This window comes from Siphateles boraxobius, unplaced genomic scaffold, assembly GCF_051911475.1.
Source record: "Siphateles boraxobius isolate OS27281-9 unplaced genomic scaffold, OSU_SipBor_1 8, whole genome shotgun sequence".
Lineage (NCBI taxonomy): Eukaryota > Metazoa > Chordata > Actinopteri > Cypriniformes > Leuciscidae > Siphateles > Siphateles boraxobius.
This window is the reverse complement of record NW_027509208.1, coordinates 21,620,705-21,640,022: the sequence shown is the minus strand read 5'-3', so window position 1 is coordinate 21,640,022 and position 19,318 is coordinate 21,620,705. Positions and strand designations below refer to the sequence as shown.

The 19,318-nt window shown below is 43.8% G+C and overlaps 1 protein-coding gene across 1 annotated transcript in view; it reads right to left on the bottom strand.

Moving 5' to 3' along the window:
* Positions 1–8,481: 8,481 nt before the first annotated feature.
* The window catches only part of nid2b (nidogen 2b (osteonidogen)), a 64,707-nt gene continuing 53,870 nt past the window's right edge, over positions 8,482–19,318 (bottom strand). Inside the window, exons 16-22 of the mRNA XM_077221000.1 lie at positions 13,621–13,790; positions 13,388–13,517; positions 11,317–11,488; positions 9,410–9,567; positions 8,896–9,019; positions 8,686–8,792; positions 8,482–8,571 (exon numbers count right to left, since the gene is read on the bottom strand). Coding sequence (XP_077077115.1) covers positions 8,570–8,571; positions 8,686–8,792; positions 8,896–9,019; positions 9,410–9,567; positions 11,317–11,488; positions 13,388–13,517; positions 13,621–13,790 — 863 coding nt within the window. The 3' untranslated portion in view covers positions 8,482–8,569. The remainder of the gene's footprint in view (positions 8,572–8,685; positions 8,793–8,895; positions 9,020–9,409; positions 9,568–11,316; positions 11,489–13,387; positions 13,518–13,620; positions 13,791–19,318) is intronic.

Sequence of the window (19,318 nt, the reverse complement as noted above, 5' to 3'; positions counted from 1 at the left end):
TGTGCGATTTACAATAGTCCTTTACGATTGTTGCTTGTGAACACGATCATCACTGTAAGATCTCAGTCATCAATGTCAGACTGTACGCGTCAAAAACAGATGCATGCAAGAAAACTTGTCTGGAGTTTTCCATCATCAATCAGTGACACCTTCGGTGACAGTGAGCTTCACTACACGCAGGATTGAAATGGTGGCTACAAAGAAATCTCTAACGTAAAATTTGGTCATGGCTTGTCTTGAAAAACAAAGACAATTTGACGGTCATCATAGGAGAAGTCACACTGCAGGACTGAGAGTCAAATCTTCTGACACTGCCAGAATTTCGTCTGAGGTCAAATTTGATCGCGACGGTCATTAATCTGCTGTTGGTGAACATGTCAAACTAACGATCAAAGACATCAGATTTTAGCCGAGGATCAGAGGAATCTTTTAGGATTTGTAAAATTTGTCTCAGACGGCCGAATCGTGGCCAAAATCGCACAGTGTGTACCCGGCTTTAGTTCTTTCTTTGTAAATTGCGTCACCAGAATAGTATGTGCGTACTATATGCGTGGGGACGGACTAAAGGGACGGCACAACCAAATACCGGATGTTGCAACAACAACAGATGGCTTCATTGACAAGCATTTGTGAGAGGGTTTAAGAGATACCTGCAACTTTAGTTCAAAAGAGTACAAAGACATTTTTATCGGTCGTTGTGGATGAGCATGGAACTGTACACCGAGGAGTGTCCAATACCATCGCAGGGCACCGCGAGTGAAGGCCTCTCGGCTGATTGAGGACCGAGGACCGAAAGGATAAAAGGAGGTGTGACAACACTGAAGAATAAGAGAGGACCAGGCCTGGAATTTATGTTGTGGTTTATTATGTTTATATGCGGCAGTCGTCTGTGAGGTGCTGCCGCTTTACTTTCGATTTGTTGTTTATTTTTGGGATTAAAGTTTATGTTGAACGTACACCAGTTCCCGCCTCCTTCTTCCCTTATCAATGAACCTTGTTACAACAATAAGTTAAGCAACAAAAATAACTGTGTCTATGCCCTTTCATTGCAAATTTTTCACTGCGTGTCTTTAGTACTTTTACCGACACACAAACACAAGTTATAAACAACAAAAACATGAAGAAAATTCATCCATCTCTTGTAAACATTTTGGGCCTGGTTTCTTGGGAAGATTCCAACAATGCTCTTTGCTCTAAAATGCATCTGAACACACACACGCACACACACACACACACACACACACACACACACACACACACACACACACACACACACACACACACACACACACACACACACACACACACACACGCACGCACGCACACACACACACACACACAAAGTGATTAATCTGTTTTTAACAATTTTTGTTTGAAGAAATGACCAATATTACACAATTACTTACTGTCAATCTTTTTTTCTGACACACTGTATATAATCTTAGAGATAAGAGTGTAGCACAGTGCTCTACTGTACTGTAATCTAATGTTTTACAGCAGAGAGGGTTTATGTAACTCATTTCACTCTCAGGGTTCAGCAGGACAAAGGATGAACAAATATGTCTTCCTGGTAGAGGGTGCGGCACACATGAATTAATTTAGTGTTTAAATGTTGGCTCCTATTATTAAATGGAGAAAATTACAGAACATAAAAGTTGATTAATAGCATTTGTGTTTTAAACCATTTGGAAAAAGTCAACACATACAGGAATGCCTTACTGCTTACAGATTGCCATTGCTAGACAAATAAAAAATCAGAAAATATGCCAGAAAATGTTTTTTTCATTAGCTTTGGAAGCAAGTCACAAAAGTAGTAGTGGAAAGTTCGGAACATTTTACTCACTCAGATCTTTGAATCTTGTTCATCAAAATTAACGAATCTTTTTTTTTTGTCATTTTGTTTATTTCGTTCATTTCAGCAGAATGTATTTAAAATGTTATATGTTAGCCAAATTCCCCAAACACATCAAATGTTGATCGCATTTAGAATAAGAAAAAAAACTTGCAATGCAAGGAAAAGGCCAAATTATGAGAAACAGAAACGATTAATTAATTTTCTTGGTCTTCAGGCTATACAGTCTGTTAGTTTACCTCACCTCACGAAGCTGGTCGTTCATCCCGTGACATCCTCATAAACTGAGCTTTGCAGTAGTTTACCTCCCGATCTAAGCCGTTCGTTCATCACGTAACAGCCACATAAGCTGAGATATGCAGTCGGTACCGGATACAGAATTGATTAGTTCATATTTTGAGTCTTCGGGTTCGAGTCATTCGTTCATCACGTGACAAAAGAACGAAAGACTCAGAAGAACCAGATCCGAAGACTCGAGAGGTGAACTCATCATTCCTCTTTCAGGTACAAGAACCCATAGGATGTTGCGCATGTGTGGTCAACACAAAATGAACGAATCACTCTTTGAGACAACTCGGTAATCCGGAGTTATATTAAAGATTTGTTCAAAATGAACGAATCGTTCATGACCAACCCAGCACTACACAAAAGGTTGTAGGCTACCAAAAAATGGAGGCCAGTAGAAAAGTCCTAATGTTGTTACTCTTTTATTGTCAAAATATGCTATTATTTCTTGCTATTAAGGAAAACCGTGAGGTAATAGGATTGCACACAGAGTGGATATTTAAAACAGTTTTACAATACCAAAGTGAAGTTAACTATAGTATGGAAGCTTGTTTCCACCACAGAATAAAAAAATATATAATAGACAATTGTGACTTTTTTTCAATTGCAAGTTATAATGTCAGAATTGTGAGATAGGCTATAAACTCATAATTTCGAGAAATAAAATTAACAATATTAAAGATTTAAAGACAGAATTAAAGTATCAGACAGCAATTCTGACTTTTTCCTCGCAATTCTGTCTTTTTGTCTCTCGCACTTGTGAGTTTACATATCGCAATTCTGACCTCTTTTTCTCAGAATTGTGAGAAATAAACTAGCAAGTTGCAAGTCCAATTCTGATGCAAAAAAGACTGATCTCAAGTATGAGTTACAAAGACAGAATTGCAGAATTGAAAAACTCATAATTCTGACTTTATAACACACAATTGCGACTTTACATCACGCAATTCTGAAAAAAGTCACAATTGTGAAATAAAAACTCGCAATTACTTTTTTATATTTTTTATTCAGTGGCGAAATCAAGCTTCCATAACAGCAATATTACAGTAAATATCAATTAATCAGCATATTGTGATATTGTTGATTTTCATTGTTGGATACACATTCAAGAGGAGGGACAATCGCCAGTCATCATAATTTTATGTTTTTTAAACTGCCTACTTTTTCATGCTTAATTATTGTCTTGTAGATAGTAGTTTATATAACATTTTTAAAACCTAAAATATGAGATGTGCTTTTGAGGAAAAGTAATTGGACACCAATTTGTACCCTATTTATGGTGCCTAAATTAAACTGACGTTGTTTTGAATGCTCTTGCCTACTCATAATCAAAGGATTATTCTTTGATGTAACATACGACCTTAACCACAGAAGTGGCCCCACCCATTTCTCTCTCTATGCCTGTTTGTGTGTGTGTGAGTGATGAGAAAGGAGGAAGGCTTTGTGTTAGAGAGGATGAGAGGTGTGTGTGTGTACTTGGTTATACATTAAGGTTATACATTAGTCTCAAATGGGCTTCAGACAAGGGCTAGAACAAACCGTGCTGTTATGTAACAACGTCCATAGGAGTGTCTTGCACACAGAGCTCCTGGTACAAATCAAAATGCCATTCAATTTCCTGTCTCCCTCTGTTTCTATTCTTCTCTCTCTCTCTCTCTCTCTCTCTCTCTCTCTCTCTCTCTCTCTCTCTCTCTCTCTCTCTCTCTCTCTCTCTCTCTCTCTCTCTCTCTCTCTCTCTCTCTCTTTCTCTCTCTCTCACACACACACACACACACATGAATTTGAGCTATGCATGTTGTTATTGCTTGTTAAAGTGCACCATTAAGACAAAGTTGGCATGATTTTCAAAGACCTTAAGGAATTATGATTTGCGTCACTGAACGCACGGCCCATACAAAAGATTTAGGGCAGAATGGAAGAGTTGAGTAGCCTACAGGAAGTGAAGTTGGGACGGATGACAGAAAACCAAGACTACAGTACAAAATGTTGCTCTCATGCTAACTCTAAATGGACACCACAGTGATGTCTATAATCATGCCTATTTTCCAATCTTAAATCTACACGGGCATCTTTATGCACAGTCTACTTCAGACATCAGCACACAGCCTTCACGAATCAGAATATTTGCTTTTTGAGTTTTGCGTGTGAAGAGGGCTGTTTAGCATTCACACTGCTGTTGCTCACTATCAAATTCACCATATGTTTAACCAACGAGCAGCTGGATGCTTCACCTGGCTTTGATGCCATGGGAACGTGTCTTCCATCACCTTTGTGGTTATTTGAGCGTAGGCCTACATTTTTGGATTTATTGGTAAAAAACTGCAAAGTTGGCATTTTTGAAGATCAAGTTTTAGACCTCACTTTTGGAGGAATAATACTAACACATTTTATTGTGCTCAATGTGCGTATGTGCAAGGAAAATAATGACAGCCACTTGAAATTGTTAAACCAAATGTCATAACTGCAAGCTTGCATTCAGATCTGCCTCCATTTTATATTGCAACGCTGAAACCACACTTAGGATATTCACTTAACTATGCTATCTGCTGTCTGTTATAGTGCGTTAGCAAATTTCTCACATTATATTATTTGCATGTTCTTAAAGTCAGCATTCAATTAAAGTTGTGATAGTGTTTTCTTTCCTGTTGTGATGTATATTTGAGTGAAACGACTTCTCAAACAAGAACAAAAATAGGGTGGACTTGATTTTATCCATGATGAATCGATTGGATGGTTGTGGTTTGCTTTTGGTCGATCTCTTGTGAGTGATAGATTGCCCCGCACTCACGCTAGTAAATGCATCATAAAATAAGAGATTTCACTGTGATAGTGAATTATATTTTGATTAAAGATTACGCGGGCACAAGAATTACATTTTTTTTAAAAAAATGATAAATAATTTATAATAAACTGCAATATTCCATACAATTGTTCAATTGATTTCATGGTGACTTTAATATTCATTATTATTCATATTAGCTCAACAGAAACTGAGCTGCTGTCCATGTGCAACCTGAGAGAAGACGTGACCAAGAGAAGCCGTATTTGAGCGTAATTTAATATTGTTAATTTAAAAAAAAAAACATTTGCCATTAACTTTTAGCGTTTTCTTAATCTCAGACCTTGTTATTGTTAAAGCTGCAGTAGGGAGTTTTGAGAAAATGTTGACTTAGCCTGAAAATTTGAACAAGCACAACTTGGGGTCCAACCCCCTTGCTCTCTGCTGCGCTACAGCTCCTCCCTCCACAGCTCCTCCCCCACAGCGGAGCCTGCCGTGAACGCGCAGGCTAGTAAGCAGGACCACCGATGACGGCGGATTATAAACAGTTATGGAACATTCACTAATAGGGACGAAACATCAACAATATGCTTTACATTGACTATGGCCTGCCCATACTTTGACTACAAACCTGGTCCTCAAATCATTATGTATTTTGCAATACATGTAACTTTCTAACGTTACACTCTTTCTATAACTTATAAATAGCTAGTAAGATAACGTTAAAGGATTAGTTCACTTTAAAAAAAACTTTTGCTGATAATATACTCACCCCCATGTCATCCAAGATGTCCATGTCTTTCTTTCTTCAGTCGAAAAGAAATTAAGTTTTTTGATAAAAACATTCCAGGCTTTTTCTCCATATAATGGACTTCAATAGGACACAAACGTTTCAAGGACCAAATGACAGTTTCAGTGCAGCTTCAAAGGGCTTTTAACGATACCAGACGATGAATAAGGGTCTTATCTAGCGAAACGATCGGTCATTTCAAAAAGAAATAAAAAAAATTAAGTTTTATAAGCACAAATGCTCGCCTTGCTCTGTTCTGTGACGCACGTTTGTGATCCTGTTCGAACTCGTTCATCAAAATGAACAAATCTTTTTTCGAGTCATTTCGTTCGTTGAATGAACGAAATGACTCGAAAAAAGATTCGTTCATTTGGATGAACGAGTTCGAACAGAAGAGTCACGAACGACGGTACGCGCTCGCGCTGTGCAAGAGAGGGGTGATCAGCGCGTACACGAGCGTGATTGACACTGCTAAGACATTCCTCCTGGCTCTGATTGGTTGTTTCTGACCGGGAGCGGTGTATTTCTGCAAAAGGCTATAGGACCACAGGGAGGAGCCAGAGGAGCTTGATTTTTTTCACAGATTATCTGTCTGGTATTCTACTGTCAGGACATAATGACAGTTTTAACAAATATTTGTTTACAAAAGCTACCTACTGGAGCTTTAAGGGTTAGTTCACCCAAATATGAAAATTCTGTTATCATTTACTAACCCTCATGATAGCAAATCGATCGCTTTATATGATGAACAGAATTATTTAGCCTTTTATTCACATATAAACATTGATCAGCGAACATAAACAGAAGCTCAACGGAACATGCTTGAAACATGAAATCAAACCTCATTTGTTCTTGCAGAAGCTCACATGTGCTGTGTAACACGAGAATTAACCTCTTGCAGAAGCTCAAATGTGCTGCATAACATGAGAATTAACCTTATTGGTTCTTGCTGAAGCTCAAACGTGCTGCGTATCATGGGAATAAACGTCATTGGTTCTTGCTGAAGCTCAAATGTGCTGCATAACACAAGAATGAACCTCATTGGTTCTCGCACGTCAAGTGAACATGCTTGAGCTTCTGTTTATCATAACAGATGTGTGCGTTGATGAATGTTTATATGTGAATAAAAGAGTAAATTAAATCTGTTCAACAAGTAAAGTGATCAAGTGTCTTCAGAAAATTTGGATTAGTTTTAGGATCTCTTTATGAATTTTTTGAAGCGACAAATTGGTAGTTGCATGGACTGTTAATGGAGGGACAGAAATCTCTCAGATTTCATTAAAATATCTTCTTTTGTGTTCTGAAGATGAATGAAAGTCTTACGGGTTTGGAACGACATGAAGGTGAGTAAATGATGACAGTATTTTAATTTTTGAATGGAATAACCCTATAAAAAGCCAAATAGTTCCTACGCCCCTGTGGAATAAACATTGAATCCAGAAGGAGTTAAGAGGATACCGTATTACATGCGAGAAATATGCACTCACTGCACCCAATGGGCTCAAACTGCTACCTTGGGTGCCTGATGGCTTCTACGACCAGGCCAAAGTTCACACCCCACCTCTGGGTATATGGCTACTCTGTTGAGTAAACTGTATTGAACCCTCTGACCTGCTGTGGGGTCTGAGGCTGAAGGATAGAAGCCAGTGTTGGCTGCCCTCCACAGGCTGGGAGGTCTGGCCTCTGCAGTGGTGAAGTCTTGCCGTCTGTTGGCGGTACTTGTGCCTTGTGGGTAACCCATCCTGTTTGTTTAGCAATATCAAACCGTCGGTTTACAGAAACCCCATGGCAATGCTCAAATATTATTCCACACCTTCCCACTGACGAGAGAATAAAGTGAAACTAGGCTATATTCTAACCAAGCAGAACTACACGGGTTTGGAATCATGCGAAGACAGGGGCGAGGAGTTGTGTGAGCAATCTTGCGGAAGAGATTCTCTCTGTTCATGGAACCCTTGTATTTTTGGTCTTACTGAGAGTCAGATTAAAATGAACTGTCAACATTATTTTAGACAGTGGGAATTTTCCATTGTGGTCGAGGGCCAAATTGCACTTATCCTGTGCATTATGCTTGACGGGCATCACATGAAAGTAATGAATTGATATGAAAGATCTATTTAGGAAAATTATAAAACTTAATATTAATTTGATTTTGTTTCATATATTTTTTTAATTGAAAAAATTGTTTATCTGATAAAAAAATGCTAAAATCTTCATCTGCTTTGACATCTTCATCTAGTTTAATTTATATACACACCTAAACTGGACCATTTCGAACCATTGAGGCTTTAGTAATGAACTATTATTTCAATTAGTTAGTTAGTGGCGCAACCTATTGGTGAAAATATTGAACTTCAACTTCAGGCAGCATTTTAAGTTGTTTAGGGTGGCATCAGGATTATTATCAGTAGCTAAAACTAATCTATCAAATTGAACGAAAATTAGAGCGAAAATAAGCATTGAGATTACTCACTAGAAATAAATAAAAATAAAACTGAAGTTAGAATAAACATAAATAGTAATCTTTCAAAATAAAAACAACTACAAAAAAATGACAATAGCACATGGTCAAATTACTGAACTAAGTAATTTGTAATTTTCATAAACAAAAAAAATTATAAAAAAGTTTATGAAAGTAATTTTCATGAACTATTAAAATAAAATAAAATAAAATAATAAGAAAAACTAATTCAAAATATTACTAAAAACTATATAGATAATACTAAAATAACACTGGGTGGCATTTTCTTAAATGTCAAATAATTTTTCAGACAATTTTGTTTAGTTTCGTTGTCATTTATTTATTTTCTGACATTTCTATTACAGAACCAAAAATCCATGTAGTCTACATAAGTCTGCAGGTCTCTATAAAAAAAAAAAAAACAAATAAAACAGAAACGAACAGAATGATCAGGAATTCTGTACTGCTTTCATTTTTTTTTCTTTTTTCAAAACAAGATATGCTATTTGCATACTTACATATACACTGTGATGGAATAACTGTAATCCCATACAGGTGTGACTGCTGAATAGGGACATAAGCTGTGTTTTTCCTAGTGATTTGATCTATCACCAGTATCCCATCTCTGTAAGGGCATTCTCATCATGAATAAGGAAACACTGAGCCAGCCAGATCATGTTAATTCAAATCCATAGAGCTGGAAGGATAAGCATGTGTCAGAGACTCACCTCTCCCAGTCAGTGTAGTAAAAGTGTCTGTTATAGACGGCCAGGCTGAACGGATAGTCCAAAGGATCCTGGAACACACGTCTCTGAGTCCCATCTGGAGATATGCACTCCAGTTTCTTTGAGCCTGGGGATTTAGTGTTCTTTTTTATCTTAATATTGTACTGCATATGATTGTAAGTCATGTTCAGTGTTGGTTTTGTTTTTACTCTTCTGGATGACTGATTCTTGACATTGTTTGTTTGTTACTATGGTTTCTAATTAGTTACACACCTGTTCTTTGTTTTGTTGATCATCATTTACTGTGTATATAAGCCATTAGTTTTCTCAGTTCTGGGTTCGTCATCGTCAATGTTAAATGAGTAGCTGCTTTATTAATTCTCCATGTTCATTAAAGTCTCTAGTTTCATGCTATTCCTGCGGTTTGCGATTGTTTGGGTTTAACTACACAGTACTCGTGACAATGCCTTATATGTAGGTGATAAAGTCAGATATTATATTTTAAAAAGACTTGTACCTGCATCTGCCCAGCACAGGTGATTTGTGGTGAAGTCCAGTGTCAAGGCATTGGGCAACATGAGACCCACTTGCACCAGGACTTTCCTCTTATGTCCCTCCAATGATGAGCTCTCTATTTTGGGAGCATCACGGTTCCAGTCGGTCCAATATAAAGTTCTGAAGAACACATACAGTAGATTAACACTTTCAAACAAATCAGGTAAGTGAATATATTGATGTTTATTGCAGTATTACATAATGAAGATGTCAATGTATATGCTCATAATTATACAAAATATATAACATAACCATTCAAAAACCATTTGGGGGTAAGTAAGATTTAATTTGAAAGAAAAAACTTTTGAATATATCTAGTTCAGCTATGAAACTCTAGATGGCGCAGGCTGATATGTCCATCCCATTAAGTCAGGGAACAGACTCACAGAGAGATGGTGAATACACAATCAAGTAGTTTATTTACAAGGTTTAGTGCACAAGGTGAGTATTTCAGAAAATATCAACTGATGTGAAGACGAGGAACAGTCCAGGGCCAGGAGAGGTGCACCACACACACACACAAACACATACCAGAATGTTGCTTCAAATATTATATGTTATGCTCAATCTTCAAATATTTAAGTCCATGTATCCTTCACTTACAGGTTTATGAAACAAACACAAGGAAAACTGGAGACTGGAGAAAGAATTCAAGGAGATGAAGATGTGCAGACAATCACAGAGGTAGGTTTCATAGTACAGAAAATAGTCCAGTACATCTGATAGGCCAAGTCGTAGACCAGACAATCATGAAGTGTGTGGTGCAGGCTTTAAAGGCCCCCTGAAATCAAAATTTAAGTTTTTTTTTTTAGCTTTTAGTATGAATATGTTAGCCTTAAGGTTATGAAGAAGCTGGTGTGTTCAAAAGCAATGACACAATTTGCATTTAGGAGATATAAGCATTCAAAACTTACAGTCCCTTACTTCCGCTAAAATGGATCAAGGATTTTTAAGACATCACCATGGACTTCTCATCACATCTTCTGTCAAATCAAATGCTCTCTAGAATCTAAAGCATCCCACTCCCTATACTATAAATACCACATGGCCAAAGCGACCATTGACACGTCACAGAGCAATATTGGAGGTGTGTGTTCGGTTGCTCAAACACTCAAGTTTTATTCCGTTTTCCAACTCTACTTTGGTTAAGAATGAAATGGCTTGAATGTATATCCACACCTCTACTATTGAATCAAACGTATCATCAGCGCTCGTATTCGCTTCCATGGTGCTGTCAAGTATGACTTGCAGACTATGAGGTAAACTTAACGCTATTGGCTATGTGAAAAGTGGTAGGAGCCATTCAATATGTCCCGACCTTAGCTTCCTGTTTCAGTGGAAATTATGTCAATGCATCATACAAAGCTGTGCCTTCCAAGGCACTTCAGTGGGCCTTTAATGGTGTGGAACTGATGTGGGTGGTTGATTGCAGGTGATGGTGGAATGTGTTCAGGTGGGAGCCAGGAAGGATTATGGGAAATTAAGTTCTGAGTTGACAGCTGATTGTGACAGTATCTGACACCCCCCCCCCCCCCCCCCCTCGCAGAAGGAGTGACCTCATGCCAAACAGAATCACACCAGGAGGGAGGGTGTGCGCCATGGTGATGGAGATGACCGGTAGGGAAGAGGTGAGCAGAGCGGTGCCGGCTGGATGGTGTTGGCGGTGCAAGAAGGATCAGGCTCTATGGTCAAGACAAGGGAACTATGGATGTTTGAGCTCAAATCACTGGGGTTAGGAACGCCCTTCGCACGCCCAGCAGATTGAGTTAAGGACCTTATCAGCCGGCACCATCTAGAGTTTCATGACAGAACTTTGTATATAAATATGCATACACAGTAAATTAAGGATTTCGATCTCATCTCACTGACCCACTCTTAGCATCCACTATGATGGCTCTGGGATTGACCAAATCAGAATCAATCAGCACTTTTCTGTTCCTGCCATCCAGACTAGATGTCTCAATCCTGTCTTTCCCACTGTCCACCCAGAACAGCCTCCTGTGCACAGTGTCCACTGCAATTCCCTCTGGCTGGACCAAGCCTGGAATTTCACATTGTATGATGTCACATTGAATCTGGGGGTCAGTTGCACAAACTGCTGAGACTAGTTTTACAAGTTATTCATAAAGTAAAAAAAAAAAAATTTAAAACATTTTTGAATCTGAAAAGTAAGACTGATTACCTCTTGCATAAGCAAGTTGGTCAGACTAATTTTTAAAGGGATACTCCACCAGTTTTTCTTATTAAACTATGTTATTCCCTTAACTAAGACGAGTTGATACATACCTCTCTCGTCTCAGTGCGTGCACTATATCGCTCTGTATTGCCGCAAAACTATGTTAGCACTTAGCTTAGCCCATGCATTAAATATGGGCCAAGCAGAGAAGCGACCAAACACTTCCACGTTTTCCCTATGTAAACACAGTTACTTGAGTAGTGTAACTTGACCTGGGCTGGTGACACAAAATAAACCGTTGCGCTTTTCTAAGCGTTTAAAATTGATGACTATATTGTATGGCGGAATACCATAACAAGTGCTTTTGAGCACTTCGACTTGGCGCAATAATATCTTCACTCGTGAAAAGTCCTCTTACCGGCTCCCGCTTCCTCTCCCCCTCCCTCTGACATTTCCGTCAATACAACCAACGTGACATGCGCCGGTAGTAGTAGTTCGAGCGGAGTTGACGAAGTAACAGGTTGTTGGAAGCTAGTTTGTGTACAATAATGGTTAAAGCGTGCATCGTAAAGGGTTGTGAAAATAAGGAGAATGTACATAGTGCTGTCATTTTTCACCGAATTCCAACACACCACATACAGCGGAGAGCTTGGTTGAGTTATACGGTTTAAGGCTTATACTACATGTTTCTTTCTGAGCTCAGTCCTTATCTAAATAAAACAGTAACTTTTTATTTCCTGTCTCAGAAGCGCACTGATTTCACAGATTTGTTACTCAGCTAAGGTTACTGACACTTCCAGGACAACTAAATACCATGCAAAAGTACACTTACAGCGTTGGGTGATGATCCTCTTTCTTGTGTAAGTGATCTGAATATTGTTGGTGTAGCCTCATCCTTTAGGCGTGTTCCTGTGCAGGTATAGTCCTCCTTTGTGAAATGTTCGGAGCAAACACGCCACTTCTTCAGAGTCATCAATGGTGTTTTGGGATTCTTGTTCAAAGCAGCTAACCAAGCTCTCCGCTGTATGTGGTGTGTTGGAATTCGGTGAAAAATGACAGCACTATGTACATTCTCCTTATTTTCACAACCCTTTACGATGCACGCTTTAACCATTATTGTACACAAACTAGCTTCCAACAACCTGTTACTTCGTCAACTCCGCTCGAACTACTACTGCCGGCGCATGTCACGTTGGTTGTATTGACGGAAATGTCAGAGGGAGGGGGAGAGGAAGCGGGAGCCGGTAAGAGGACTTTTCACGAGTGAAGATATTATTGCGCCAAGTCGAAGTGCTCAAAAGCACTTGTTATGGTATTCCGCCATACAATATAGTCATCAATTTTAAACGCTTAGAAAAGCGCAATGGTTTATTTTGTGTCACCAGCCCAGGTCAAGTTACACTACTCGAGTAACTGTGTTTACATAGGGAAAACGTGGAAGTGTTTGGTCGCTTCTCTGCTTGGCCCATATTTAATGCATGGGCTAAGCTAAGTGCTAACATAGTTTTGCGGCAATACAGAGCGATATAGTGCACGCACTGAGACGAGAGAGGTATGTATCAACTCGTCTTAGTTAAGGGAATAACATAGTTTAATAAGAAAAACTGGTGGAGTATCCCTTTAAGACTCCCCAAATAGTCCCCATAATGGATAGATGGATAGACGGATGATAGATATAGATAGATGGATGGATGGATGGATGGATGGATGGATGGATGGATGGATGGATGGATGGATGGATGGATGGATGGATGGATGGATCACCTTGGCTGATTATAGCCTCTGGCTGAGACCCAAATACTAAGGCCACTCTGTTAATGGTATGTCGTCCAAAATCTGTCCAATATAACATGTTCTCCTGACAGTCATAGTCCATTCCAATCACAACGGAGTCCTGCAATGATATTCAAACATTATTTTTCACGATTAATTAGAACAAGACAGCAATAGGTTTTGAATTTGGATATAATCAAGTATTGTGGTTAAGGGTGGTCTACCTTTAAGGCAAGTAAAACAGTGGAATTGTCTTGAACTAGATCTGTTTCATCAAGAGGAATGACTGCAATATGTGAGGCTTGTGCATAAAGGATAGCAGGCCCTGAAGGGGAGGAGCTTATGACAGGAAAAGTCAATTCATTGTTCAATGGGGGGGCATCCCCTGAGATACCTGACAGGTAAAAAGAAGAGATTAATATGACCATCTAGGTCTACACGATTTGGAGAAAAAAAAGGTGTTTTTTTCTTGATTTAATCATGTGCGGCACTACACTAATCTATAGTATATAATGCCTTGTCCACACTAATACATTTTCGTTTGAAAACGCATCTTTTTCTCTCCGTTTTGGTCTTCCATCCACACTGGGACAGTGTTTTTATTGATGAAAATGAAGCTTTTTGAAAACACTCTCCAAATTGTATGAATTTGAAAATGCAGTTTTCGCATTGTAGTGTAGACTTGCAAAACGGAGGTATTTAAAACCGATGATTTAAGTTTAGTCATTTGACGCATATTTTACCAATAGATATTCTAATGCATTCTCATCCTTTGGCTCATATGTGACGCCATATGACAAAACGGCGAAATACTACGCACATGGCACCCTTTATCGTCAATATAACACGCACTGTGATGGGTAGGTTTAGGTGTTGGGGTAGGGTCTGCGTCTCATATTCACGCTAAAAGATGCCAGTCAACTTTATGACGCCTTGGGTTCGCGTGTTATATTCACGCTAAAGGGTGCCATGTGCGTAGTATTTCGCCGTTTTGTCATATGGCGTCACATATGCCGCCAAAGGATGAGAACGGGCTCGATATTCATGTTATATCACTGTTATGTGATGTTCACTTTCACTCTGTTGGTAAAATATGTTACTTTGCACACTGAGCCACAAGTAGCCTAAGTAGAGAAGTACTTCAAAAGTGTACAAAGTAACACCGTAAAAAGTGTGTCTCACATGTCTCACATGAGTTATAAACATAGACAGTAAAAGAAATGGACACAGCGACCCCATTGATTTCAACGGAGAAGACTGAAGCCCGATTATTGCACTTCCTGTCTGATGGCTGAGCGATTGCGCAGGCTCAAACTGAACGTGACGACAGTCTGACAGTTGTATATCTTCTAGTAGCTGTGGTAAGACAAATCTGAATCACCTAATTCCTCAAAAACGTTGTTGAAATATTTTGTCCCGTTGTTCCCTTTCGTAGTCACTCCGAGTTACGTCGGATGACGACGAATGGGGGTTTCGCCTAGAAAGCCAATCATCTTCGTGTATTATAAAACGAGCCAATGGCGATGAAATGCCATGGGTCTGCGGAATTTGCATAGCGTAACTCCGCCCCACCTCGTGGGTATAAAAGGAGGACGCTCGGCAACATGCAGATATGTTTTCGCTTCGGAGCCAAGAGCTTCTCTTCACTCCACAAGCCAATCCTGACTTCATCTTCTGTGACGAGCGAACTCTCCGGTGTTGGTGTGACGGCGGTACCCAGCGAGTTCACATTGCCTGCGATCTGAGCAGTGATCTGCCAGTCTGTGTGTTTCTCCCTCGTCGCCTCAGCATCGCTGAGTTTTTTCTCTAAAAGAGCTGCACGTGGCACGTCTTTTTAAAGATGTCTCGCCCGTGTTCTTCTGGGTGCGGTCGTTTCCTGTCTTCATTTGATGGGCACAATCGCTGCTTTGCGTGTTTGGGCTTAGAGCACGCTAAAGCAGCGCTTGTGGATGACTCATGTTCCTTCTGTGGGAACATGGCCATCGCAACACTGAGGTCTAGACTCAATGATCTCATTCGGGAGAGAGTCCCCTCATCCACACCCCGATCTACATCCTCCACGAGAGGCTGTACTTCGGCTGGTGGACAGGGTGATCTGAGGGTTACGGTGTGGGACAATCCGACGATGCGTCCTCGGACCACGCCCCCCTCTACAGTGTTGCAACCCGCGAGTGCCGCGGTGATTCTACCGGGTTCATCCTTCGATGCCCCGCGTGTTTCATTCGGCGCTCCAGAGGAAGACTCGATGTCGATCGCGGCATCACAAGGCGGGCAAGAGTCATCGGGAAGTGACGATGCGGCTGCGTTGCCTCCTTCTGGAGCTCCAGCGTTGCCCGTATCAGATCCCGAGATGACGGCCATGCTCTCCCGGGCCGCCGCGAGCATCGGGCTTGAGTGGAACCCTCCGCCCTGCCCTGAGCGCTCGCGGTTGGATGATTGGTTTTTGGGTGCGGCTGCCGCCTCACGGCCACAGCCAACCCCAATGCCATTCTTCCCGGAGGTGCATGAGGAGTTGACGAAATCATGGAAGGCTCCCTTGACCTCCCGTGTCCGTTCGTCAGCTTTCTCCGCTTTTCCTCCCCTCGATGGGGCAGCCGCCCATGGGTACACTGGGATTCCCCCGGTTGAACGCTCTGTTGCCATGCAACTATGTCCTCAGAGTGCTTCATCTCGTGGTAATCCTAAGCACCCGTCCAAGGCCTGTAGATTCTCGTCCACCTTAGTGGCGAGGTCTCACAGAGCTGCAGGACAGGCGGCTGCCGCTCTGCATGCGATGAGCACCTTGCAGGTCTACCAGGCCCAGCTGCTCAGAGATATGCACGAGGCGGGGACTGACCCAGGGCTCTTCAATGAGCTGCGTGCCGCCACTGACCTCGCTCTCCGAGCGACGAAAGTGGCCTCACGCTCCCTGGGTCAGGTGATGGCCACCTCTGTGGTCCAGGAGCGTCACCTATGGCTGAACCTGGCTGATATGTGGGACGCCGAGCGTACCCGTCTGCTCGACGCCCCCATATCCCAGGCCGGCCTCTTCGGCGGAGCGGTTGAGGACTTTGCCCAGCAGTTCTCAACCGCACAGAAGCAGTCTGAGGCGATTAAACATATTCTGCCCCGACGGCCTGCTGCTGCCTCCACCCAGCCGTCGGTACAGACACCTCAGACTGCTCGCCGCCGAGGGCGCCCTCCTGTGGCTCCCTCCCCTCCCGCACGGCCCCAGCAGCAGCCTTCACCCGGGCCGCGTCGTGGAGGAGGCCGCAGGAAGGCGCCACAGCCCTCTCCAGCCCCGCGCCCCGCTAAACGCCAGGCTAAGCGGCGCTCCTGAGACGGGCTGCTCAGTGATGGTGTCGTTTTTTTCCCAGGAGGTGGTTGCAGGCCCCCTCCTTCCCCCGGCGGAGGGCCGGGGGAGAATCTTTTGTTCTCCCGCTGCCCACCCACGGGTGGGCAGTACCCTATTATGGTCAAAGAAAGAATCAATACACCCATCACTGAGCACACAGAGCCGGTTGACAGTGCGCGACGCCCCCGGGCCTCGCCGCTCTCATCCCCCTCTGTCACAGAGTTCTCGGACCGCAGTGTGTGCCGCCTCCGGGCCTCGCCACTCCCGTCCCCCTCTGTCCCGGAGGGTGCGGGCGACAGTGTGTGCCGTCTCCGGACCTCACCACTCTCGCCCCCCTCTATCGCCAGACCCCTGGCAGAGCAGACCCCCGTGGAACGCTGGTCCTTCCCTGGTCTCCTCTGTCAGGACGCGGAGCATGACCGCGCCCCCGCTCCGGGCCGCTTTGCCACCCTCGCCTGGGCTGGTCACTCCGCTTCGCTGCCCCTCCGGGGGGACGCCTGTGGTTCGTATGACCCCGCTGGTTCAGTATCTGACAGCTTGGTTGGAGCTTCCCAGCCTTTCTCGCTGGGTCGCCAGAACTATCAGGCTCGGCTATGCGATTCAGTTCGCACGGTCTCCTCCCCGCTTCAGGGGAGTTCGCTTCACTATGGTCGGTGGCAATGCCCCTATCATGAGAGCGGAGGTTGCTACCCTGCTGGCGAAGGGTGCAATCGAGACTGTCCCTCCAGCCGAGATGAGGTCAGGGTTTCACAGCCCGTACTTCATTGTCCCCAAGAAATCCGGTGGGTTACGGCCGATCCTGGATCTGCGCGTCTTGAACCGCTCCCTTCACAGGCTGCCGTTCAAGATGCTCACAGCCAAACGCATTTTCGAATGTGTGCGGCCACGGGATTGGTTTGCAGCCATAGACCTGAAGGACGCCTACTTTCATGTCTCCATCTTACCTCGACACAGACCGTTCCTACGGTTTGCTTTCGAGGGGCAGGCATACCAGTACGCGGTTCTCCCCTTCGGGCTAGCCCTGTCTCCTCGCGTCTTCACGAAGATCGTCGAGGCTGCCCTTGTTCCCCTTCGGGTACACGGGGTTCGCATCCTGAACTATCTCGACGACTGGCTGATCCTAGCTCACTCTCGAGACCAGGTTTGCGAACACAGGGATCTTGTGCTTCGGCACCTAGCCCGTCTGGGCCTTCGGGTCAACTGGGAGAAGAGCAAACTCTGCCCCGTGCAGAGGATCTCTTTTCTCGGTATGGAGATCGACTCGGTCGCCATGTCCGCGCAGCTTACGAGCGAGCGCGCACACTCGCTGCTGACTTGCCTTCGACAGTTCGATGGCAAGAGTGCGGTCCCACTGAAATTGTTTCAGAGGCTCCTGGGGCATATGGCATCCGCAGCCGCAGCAACGCCGCTCGGATTGCTTCATATGAGACCGCTTCAGCTGTGGCTTCGCGATCGAGTCCCGAGGTGGGCATGGCATCACGGCACGTTCCGAGTCCCAGTGACTCCGACCTGCCGTCAGTCCTTCACTCCGTGGAGGAACCTCAGCTTTCTACGGGCCGGAGTTCCCCTAGAACGAGTTTCCAGGCATGTTGTTGTCTCCACAGATGCCTCTTCCACGGGTTGGGGCGCCATGTGCAACGGACATGCTGCCGCGGGCTCCTGGACAGGACCCCAGCGCCTTTTGCACGTCAATTGCCTCGAGTTGCTGGCAGTACGCCTTGCCCTGCACCGTTTCCTTACGTTGCTCAGGGGTCAACACGTACTAGTCCGTTCAGACAATACCGCTACTGTAGCGTACATCAACCGTCAGGGTGGTCTACGCTCCCGCCGTATGTCGCAACTCGCACGCCACCTCCTCTTATGGAGTCAGAAGCACCTGAGGTCCCTTCGTGCTATCTACATTCCGGGAGATCGGAACTTTGCAGCCGACGAGCTGTCACGGTTTCGGCCCATCTCCGGCGAATGGAGACTCCATCCCCAGTCGGTTCAGCTGATTTGGGACCAGTTCGGGGACGCACAGATAGATCTGTTTGCCTCTCACGACTCGACCCATTGCGCCCTGTTCTATTCCCTGACCGAGGGCTCTCTCGGCACGGATGCACTGGCGCACAGCTGGCCGCGGGGCCTACGCAAGTATGCGTTTCCCCCAGTGAGCCTTCTCGCACAGACCTTGTGCAAGATCAAGGAGGACGAGGAGCAGCTCATTCTGGTTGCGCCGTATTGGCCCGCCCGGACTTGGTTCTCCGAACTGGTGCTCCTCGCGACAGCACCTCCTTGGCCAATTCCTCTGAGGAAGGATCTCCTTTCTCAGAGACGGGGCACCCTTTGGCACCCTCGACCCAATCTCTGGAGGCTCCACGTGTGGCTCCTGGACGGGACGAGGCAGGTTTGAGTACCCTGCCACCAGCGGTGGCGGCTACCATCACTTCCGCTAGAGCATCGTCCACAAGACATGTCTATGCGTTGAAGTGGAACCTCTTCGTCAACTGGTGCTCTTCTCGTCGAGAAGACCCCAGGAAATGCTCGATCTCTGTCGTGCTTTCCTTCCTGCAAGAGGGGTTGGAGCGAAGGCTGTCTCCCTCCACCCT